Source organism: Adiantum capillus-veneris, chromosome 17 (assembly GCF_014529385.1).
Source record: "Adiantum capillus-veneris isolate H3 chromosome 17, ASM1452938v2, whole genome shotgun sequence".
NCBI classification, from domain to species: Eukaryota; Viridiplantae; Streptophyta; class Polypodiopsida; order Polypodiales; family Pteridaceae; genus Adiantum; species Adiantum capillus-veneris.
Window position 1 is genome coordinate 152,336,363 of NC_140947.1, and position 8,861 is coordinate 152,345,223.

Below are 8,861 nucleotides of genomic sequence, written 5' to 3' on the forward strand. Positions count from 1 at the left end.
CTAACTCTTTATTTTTCTGCTTGTAATCTAGCGAATATTGTAGTATTATAGCTATATAATTTATAGTTGGTGGCCGCCTCAGCCGCCGCTCTCAGTTCTCTCTCTCTCTCTTCGCAGTGCTATAGCTAGTCCACCCTCTACTTCTTCCATTTGTAATTTGTACTCTGTAGCTAGCGGCCAGCGAGCTCCTCCACGATGTGACTGTCTCTGTCTCACAGTCTATTCCTCAAGCGTCTCTAGAGACTACTAGCTACTAGTAGTAATCGATTCCCAATGATAGCAAAATTATTGTTGACGTTATCTGCTCGAGATTGATCCCAGCAGGAACTGCTAAAAATTTCATTTGTGGTTCTTGCATTTTTTTATGGTCGGGCACAATATATTCGGCAGGGCAGGCAGCGACTAGCCTAGCCTCCTAGGAGAGAGAGCGCGAGAGCCGAGAGGCTGCCAGAGCCAGGTCAGCTAGGAGAGAGTAATAATGGCCAATGGGGAGCGAGGGGTGACCGGTGACGTGATGTGAAGGGTGAGGAGTCTTCCGAAGTTCCGCCACGCTACTTAAATCTCATGAGGCTATTTCTCTCTCTCAAACTTTAAGGCTCTGAGTCTTCTGAATCCTGATGTGTGAGAGAGAGATTAGTGAGAGCATCTTTAGCCGGGCTGGAGCATCGTGTAAACAGATCGTGTGTGGGCGGGCACATTTGTTGCCGTCTGTCGTCCTCCCCTGGATCCCCCTCTCGGAGCCTCTTCTCTCTCTACAGTCTAGGGTTCGTTTATTCAGAGGAGAAACAATGAGAGACAAAACTGAGAGCATATATAATAACTACAGCAGAAGCAGCTGAGTGGAAGAGTCGTGTCATGATTAGTAAAGTCGCTAGATTTTGTAACGCTGCGCTTCCTCCTCCTGCTGTACTGGGTTGCCGCTTTGACACAAAGTGCATGAGCTCAAGCTGAATATACTCGAGTGCCGCAGTCTGCTCTCTTTATAATATATAACCTCAGGTAATTCATGTAGTATAGCTGACTGTTCCTAAGGCGAGAGAACGCGAAGAGAGCAGTAGTACAGCGTCAGGCCATGGCAACGAGACTAATAACAGCATCCTGAACCATCTTGGCCTCGTACCGAAGATCGCTGCACCTCAACAGCATGATTAATTAATTGTATGTATTATCTTCTTCTGATATTTAGGTACGCCACACATCACTCCACGACCTCTCTCTCTCTCTCTCCCTCTCTCTCTCTCACACGCACACACACACACACACACACTCACACACACTCACACGACACGCACCCTCACACCCCGCCCATGTGCATATAGTGGTGGTCATCCCATATGCAGCATGGCTTCACCGAGGATGTCTGGAATACTGGGGCTTGTCAAATCTCGAAGTGGGTGGTGCTGAGAATGCTACAATGAGGTGAAAGCAGAATGGCGCAGCCACGTTTGTCTCCATTTGGATTGCCCCACAGCAGCTTGCAGGGGCTTCCAGCGTTAATGGTGCCTGGCCAGGTTCTGCCCAACACCACCTTGGAATGCTGTGCGGATGCTACAACGTTAGGTACAATATTGTTGTTAAGGGATTCCCTAGCTGCAGTGCTGCTCCTTCTCATAATCCATTGACATTATGTAGTTATTTAAATACATAGGACTTATGATGAACTCTAATGATTGGCTGCACCCATCAGACACGAAAGAGTTGATGTATTCGGAGCTATGGCATGCATGTGCCGGTCCCCTTGTCTCACTGCCTTGTAAGGGAAGCCGGGTCGTCTATTTTCCACAGGGTCACTTAGAGCAGGTATACTCTGACTCTATGATGGATGGGATCGACATAAGGGTTTGAGCTCTTATTGTGGTTTGGCCCTATGTTTTACATTGTACGTAGGTTGCAGCCTCAATGAAGCAAGGGTCTGACCAGCAGATTCCTGTAAATGATTTACCTCCCCAGATCATGTGCCGTGTTGCTGACCTTTCTCTGCATGTACTTTCTTGCATCCCTGTCCAAAGTCTAATGCTTATTATTCTGTAGATGTAGTCTTCGGCTACTACAATCTGCGCAAAGTTCATTATTCTGAGTAGAAATCTTGTTGAACATTCAGGCAGATCGGGAGACAGATGAAGTCTTTGCGCAGTTCACATTGGTTCCCTTGCCTCAGGTGCAATGAGTTGCTTCTTGGTGTACTTATTTGCTGTGGGCTTTTCTCTGGCATTAATGATGGTAGTGAAATTTTATGTGGGGTTTCTTTCAGCAACTTGAGAAATCATTTGAACCGGATATTCCAAGCCCTCAAAAGCTCGCCACTCACATGTTCTGTAAGGCATTGACGGTCTCAGACACTAGCACACATGGCGGGTTCTCTGTGCCAAGGCGGGCTGCCGATGAATGCTTTCCTCCATTGGTACTGATTATCAGAACATGCCAAGTTCCATTGCTCATTAGATAGCCGTTACTGTCCTTGTACTATGTGGTGTCTTTGTACCTCCCTCCTCACCTTCATCGAACATTCCACTTGCTGATGCAGGATTATTCACAGCAGCGTCCCTCGCAGGAACTTGTTGCCAAAGATCTTCATGGGGTGGAGTGGAAGTTTCGGCATATCTATAGAGGTTGTTTGGGCTTTCCGTTGACTATAATTTGTAGAGGCATGTTATTAAGGCCTCCGATGGTCTATATGATTGGGAATTTGGTCTACTTGCTATATGTGACTTCTCATGCTTGCTGTGGATATCCACATGCAGGACAGCCGAGGAGGCATTTGCTCACTACAGGGTGGAGTGTGTTTGTTAGCACGAAAAGACTTGCTGCTGGAGATTCGGTGCTTTTTTTGCGGTGAGACATGAGATTAGAGCCAGTGTATAAATAAGTGCAGAGATCTGTTGTCAATATTTGTTCTTTGTTTTGATTCTCAAGTGTAATGATCCGATCTCACAGAAGAGAGAATGGAGAACTTTGGTTCGGAATCCGGAGAGCTGCAAAGTCCCCTTGTAGCACCCCCATGTCCGTACTCCCAAGCCATAGCATGCACATGGGAGTTCTTGCTGCTGCTGCACATGCCTTGTCAACCAAAAGTATGTTCAATGTTTATTTCAATCCACGGTAAGGAGATCTCGTGCCTGGCTTTCTTTCTATTCATTAAAGCTTGAATCACTCCATGGTGATGGGGAATTTGATTCAGTCTCTTTATTGAATGTGTAGAACAAGTCCAGCAGAGTTTGTAATATCCCATCAGAAGTATAGGAAGGCATTTTCCCATACTCTCTCTGTGGGAATGCGCTTCAAGATGAGATTTGAATCTGATGATGGAACAGAAAGAAGGTATTGAGCTACATGTTTTACCAGAGGTCACCTCACATACAATATTTGAGTATGATGTTGGGGTTTGACTTATGTGCTCGTAGATGGGCCAGTGGCTACATGCTTGGATTAAGTCTTAAGCTAATTTTTGCAGGTACACTGGCACTATTACAGGCATTGGGGATGTGGACACTGATAGGTGGCGTGACTCCAAGTGGCGTTCCTTGAAGGTAATTCAGCCATGGAAGTTGTCTGTTTATTTGTTCCTCATCCAGAATGAAGCTCACTGCTACTTCGCCAATCTCTGCAGGTTAATTGGGATGAGCATGCAACCAATGAGCGTCATGAACGTGTTTCACCATGGGAAATTGAGCCATTCCTAGCGACAGGCGCTCTAGATTTGCCCATTGGACCTGGGCTGAAGCGCTATTGGTCAAGCTTCTCCTCCTCAACTGGTGATTTTTCTCACTCTGGAATGTCTGACCAAGCAGAAACATGTTCAGTTTTCAAAGCATATTTTCCTGTACTTATGAGTGTTTCATAGGGTTACTTGGAGGCTCTACAGACCCCTACAGCACCCTCAGATTTTCGAAGGTCTTGCAAGTTCAAGAAGCAGCACCCAGCTTAAGGGAAGAATTGTTCAATGGGGCTGTCAACGCCAAGTCTTCTCTGGCAGGACCCCTTACTAAAGATCCATTTGCAGAGCTGAAAAGATTAAGGAGTGAGTCATTAGGGAACCTGGGGGGAAAGTCAGAGTTACCTTCTACAGGTAAGCTTTCTGTTGATCCATTCAGGGGAGCTGGTGACACCTCTATGGAAAGAAAATTGTCAATGTTTCAAGGTCAGCAAAAGCTCTCTGAAACCGCTGCAAATTTGACAAGTGTGTCACCCTTGTCGTTGCTCAAGTCACAACAACCACCAGAGGTGGCAGCAAATGCTCGCAGTCTATCTGCCCCTTTCCTAACAGCACGTTTGGAGCCTGAAAAGTCCCTGTTTTGGCCCTCCCTCATGTCTGCTACCATGTTTTCCCACAGTCAGATCAACGAATCATTGAAGCCTCTGCTTAGCCCTTCCCACCCAGATGTCACTGGGGCTTCAGGCCCCTCCATGGGTGCATTTAATCAGTACATTCACAAGAGCCTGCTGCAGTTCAATTCTGTGACAACCGGTGGTGTGGCATTGCCGGGCGGCCGTGGAGCTTCCATTACACCAGATGCTACCTCAGCTAAAGACACTGAGAACAGTGTCAAGCTGTTTGGTTTTGCTCTCAAGGACTCAGGTACTATGGCCGCAGTTGTTGATCGTTTTACCTCCGCTGTGGGAAAAACTGAAAAATCCCCTTCGGACTTGGAGGGGCGACACAACCAGACAGTGTATTTAAAAAGAAGAATGGATCATTCAAATCATGAAGATGGAGAGGGGGAGTGTGTGCCATCCTCGAGAAATCGGATAAAAGTAAAAATGCTTGTCTTAAATAATTCCTTTTTCTCAAGTTTTGACTGAGCCTCATCCCAAGTTTTGTACTCTACATTTGCAGGTATTGAAAAAGGGGCATCCCGTTGGTCGTTCAGTGGATCTCTCTCAGTTTAGTGGGTATCCTGAGCTCATTTGTGCTCTGGAGAAGCTTTTTCATATGGAGGGAGCACTGACTGACTCCAACATGGGCTGGCAAATTACATACACCGACAATGAGGGAGACATGATGCTGGTTGGAGATGATCCCTGGCAGTAAGTAATTTGACGTGGTGGATGTCAGCTGCATGTAGTTACTGCTGAACTTGATTATGAGGCATTTGTGCGTGCAGTGAATTTGTCGATATCGCTGGTAAGATATGCATCTTGACACAGGAGGAGTTGCAGGCTGTGTCATCAGGTGCTCTTGCTACATCTGCACACAGCCGATCGTGTGAGCAGAATGTGGCGAGCATGGATCAGTATCAAGATTCATCCTCACCCACCGCACTTTCTTTGAGAAATTCGACTGCTAATTACTAGGAAAGCGACGTGATTAATCATATTAACAAAAGGCGGTGACAGCTACAGGGAATTGCAGAAGGTCTGCCACTTTTTGATGAGATCGAGAGAGTTCAGAGTCGAGTCTGCAGAAGGCCCAAGGGGTCTTTGCTTGCAGCTTTTTATATAACCAAAAACATAACATGTCCAATCTCAGAAGGTTTTTGTGGTTGTGGTGGGAGAGTGATCCCTGCTAGCCTTACAAGAGGCCCTAATTACCGGAATCTAATTCCGTCTCTGGGAAATGCATTTCTTTGCGTCACCTATCTTAGCTATCCTAATTAGCTTATTAGCAAGAAGGTGTGCCTACCAAACAAATGCATTTTTCCCAGAGATGATGATTGGTCATACTTAATTTGTCTGTGGCCCACCACCTGCCCAAAGGGCAAGGCCATATTAGCAATGACCCCCGTTTTGATGGATCTTATTTTGGGCCGACTGCCCTGTTGCAGAGTTTATAAATTTACCTGTTGCAGACTTTGATTCGTGAAATTTCTCTCCGAAACATATGATATTCACTTTGAAAATTTTGTGATAGCCTGTCTTTGCTTGAAGCGTCGTCCTTCCTCGGCTTAGTGCATGTGCATACATCCCTACACAGAAGAAGAGCTTGAAGGTCTCTTAAATTGTAGGTGAATCAGAAGTACCAATCCCATGATACCCTCCCCTTCAACCAGTGCTCAAAGTTGAGACCAAGAAGAGTATTCAACTTTTATGTGCTAAGTATGTCCCAATCATAATCACAAACGAAGTGAGTGGGTCCACCATCGTCTACAACAATATTGGCCTCGTCGTCCCGAGGCTCATCTTTGGTTGTATTCTTGGTGTAGGACCTAGGTGATGGATGGTCTTCGTTTTCTTGGGTTGATATATAAAGTAGCATCTCACACGCGGACGAACGAGTTATTTTCCACAATGGATGCATTTGTTATTCTTACAGCATTCCTTTGATTGCTGGCTTTTCTTTCCACACGTAAAACATTTCGATTTGGAAGTAGAAGCTAAGAGCGAATCCGCATGGGCTACTGTTCTATCTCAGCCTGTTATCGTCAGCAAACGACGCTTGCCATTTTCAACTCTGTTGAAATCTGCAGAGTTGGAAAACATTTCTACCTCTGCCGGGCTCAACAAATGCAAAACGAGAGAAATTAACTACGGAGTGGCTGGGTTCTACCCGCGTCGTGTGGATCTGCCTGAAGTACACTCATGCTCTTGACCTAGTCGTGTGCTTCTTTTGCTCCTCTCATACAGGTTTGATGTTTGCATGAAGATTTGGTATAAGTTGTGAGCATAGTGGGTGGAAGTGCTCTTAGTAACATTGGAACTTTGGCTTCTTCTTTACCTTTGATTATCTAAGATCGATTTGGAGAAACGAGCAAGGAGAGTAGTGCCACTTGGCTTCCTTTGATTGGATGGAAAATCGATGGTTGTACACACAAAGTGGTAAAAGCAATTGTTAAAAAAGAGCGCATGAAATGCGTCCCCGTGACTCCGTAGAGATAGGCTGAGAGAGAGAGAGAGAGAGAGAGAGAGAGAGAGAGAGAGAGAGAGAGAGAGAGAGAGAGAAGCAATTGGCGCACACACGACTCCGCATGCATTCCTTGTCCACACACATCCATTTTCTCTTGCAAGATCGCCAAGCAAGCAGCAATAAAGGCTACACGAGCAAAAATAAAGAGTAATAGAATGAGTCTTCAACATTGCCAAGCAAGTAGCAATAAAGGCTACACAAGCAAAAATAAACAGTGACAGAATGAGTCTTTCTTTTGTGAGCTCACTTAAAGATTGTGCTAAGGAGAAGGTTTTGTACAAGGCAATAGCATTCATGTTGATATTTGCAGTAGTGGGTTACTTGAAAAGAACATGTTGGGAAAAATGTTGGTCAGTATGTATGTCAAGCACCGCACAACAAATCTTTGACGAGGTTACTGTGCGGGATGTCATCTTGTGGAACACATTGATTGCAAGATATGCCCAACCAAGACAAGGCTAGGAAGTTGTGGGCTGTTTTCACATGATGCTTAATGAGGGCTTGTCTCCAAATGCAATCACTTACGCGTGCATCTAAAAGGCATGCGCATTGTTGTATGCCAAATGTGGTACACTTCAAAAAGCAGAAAAAGTGCTTGAGGAGCTTTTTATCTGGAATGTTTTCTCTTGGAGTGCATTGATAGTTGGATGTGTGTAACAGGAGCAAGCCAAAAAGCTCAAGACTATTTTTAGTGGAAGTAAAGCAAGGGCCTCTCCCTAGATGCAATCACATATAACACACGCATCTTGACCTTCTGTACCAAGGCACTAGGATTCATGCTGATATTCGTGATAGTGGGTAACTTGAAAAGAATGCATACTTGGAAAAATGTTGGCCACTATGCATGTCAAGTGTTGTCAGTGTGCAACATATCTTCGACGAGCTTAATGGTCTTGTGGAATACCTTGATTGCAGGATATGGTCAGCAGAGATGCAATCACCTATGCATGCATCTTGAAGGCATGTGGCTCTATCCAAGATGTTGATATGGGCCTAAATATTTGCTCAGATATTGTCAGCCAAGGGTTGATGCAAAAATTGTCGTTCTTGGCAATGCCTTGCTCCACACATCCATTTTCTCTTGCAACACCTGCAAGCAAGTAGCAATAAAGGCTAGACAAGTAAAAATGGAGAGCAAGAGAATGAGTCTTCCTTTTGTGAGTTTACAGTGCGGGATGTCATCTTGTGGAACACTGATTGCAGGATATGCCCAGATAGGGCTAGGAAGTTGTGGGTTGTTTTTAGCTGGTGCATAGCGAGGGCCTATCTCCAGACGCAATCACCTATGCGTGCATCTTAAAGGCATGCGCATTGTGGCTCTACACAAGATGCTGATATAGACACAAAAATTCACGATGATATTGTTAATCTAAGGTTGCTAAAAAGAGATGTCGTGCCAATCTGTTTTCAGCAGATGCAAAGTGAGGGCCTCTCTCCAGATGCAATCACCTACGTATGATGATTCATGTGTCTCTACGCAAGATGCTGATGCGAAGGGAGGGCCTCCGCCCATATGCATCTTGAAGGTATGTGAATCTACGCAAGATGTTGATATGGGCTTAAAAATTTATTCTGATATTATTACTGAGGGGTTGTTGCAAAAGATTGTTGTGCTTGGCAATGCCTTGGTCGATATGTATGCCAAATGTGGTGCGCTATGTAACGCACAAAAAGTTCTTGAGGACCTTCTGTCCAGAATGTCGTCTCTTGGAGTGCATTGGTTGCGGGATATGCACAACAGAAGCAGGGCCAGAGTGCTCCAGGCTGATTTCAGTGGCGGATGCAAAGCGAGGACTTCTCTCCGGGTGCAATCATATATGCCTGCATCTTGAAGGCATGTGGCTCTATGCAAGATACTGGTATAGGCATAAAAATTCTTGCTAATATTGTTAGTCAGGGGCTGTTGAAAAAGGGTATCGTGCTTGACAATGCCTTGGTTGACATGTTTGCTAAATGTGGTGCCCTTAAGAGAGCACAAAAAGTGTTGGAGGAGCTTTCTGTCCAGGGTGTGGACTCTTCG

General features: G+C 45.3%; 1 protein-coding gene across 3 annotated transcripts; it reads left to right on the top strand.

The window, feature by feature from the left end:
* The first annotated feature begins 205 nt into the window (after positions 1–205).
* Positions 206–5,847, top strand: LOC147438341 (auxin response factor 9-like). 3 transcript variants are annotated; one of them, XM_086487633.1, is made up of 15 exons: positions 208–1,158; positions 1,341–1,560; positions 1,649–1,800; positions 1,888–1,983; positions 2,102–2,158; positions 2,252–2,401; positions 2,525–2,609; positions 2,742–2,832; positions 2,935–3,099; positions 3,199–3,318; positions 3,452–3,527; positions 3,608–3,752; positions 3,842–4,752; positions 4,835–5,025; positions 5,103–5,847. In XM_086487633.1, exons 2-15 carry the CDS (start codon positions 1,431–1,433, stop codon positions 5,290–5,292), a joined length of 2,559 nt encoding a protein of 852 aa, XP_086343759.1. In that variant the 5' UTR covers positions 208–1,158; positions 1,341–1,430; the 3' UTR covers positions 5,293–5,847. The 3 variants fall into 3 exon arrangements, with proteins under 3 accessions (XP_086343760.1, XP_086343759.1, XP_086343762.1); XM_086487634.1 differs by having other exon boundaries at positions 206–1,560; positions 3,863–4,752; XM_086487636.1 differs by having other exon boundaries at positions 208–1,560; positions 1,688–1,800.
* Positions 5,848–8,861: the final 3,014 nt, after the last annotated feature.

What these genes read in the sequence shown, in the direction of transcription:
- LOC147438341 (XM_086487633.1), top strand. Translation starts at nt 1,431, where the DNA reads ATGGCGCAGCCACGTTTGTCTCCATTTGGATTGCCCCACAGCAGCTTG. An exon ending in TTGCTGACCTTTCTCTGCAT is followed by an intron (nt 1,984 to 2,101) that starts GTACTTTCTTGC and finishes TTGAACATTCAG; the next exon opens with GCAGATCGGGAGACAGATGA. An exon ending in AAGCTTCTCCTCCTCAACTG is followed by an intron (nt 3,753 to 3,841) that starts GTGATTTTTCTC and finishes AGTGTTTCATAG; the next exon opens with GGTTACTTGGAGGCTCTACA.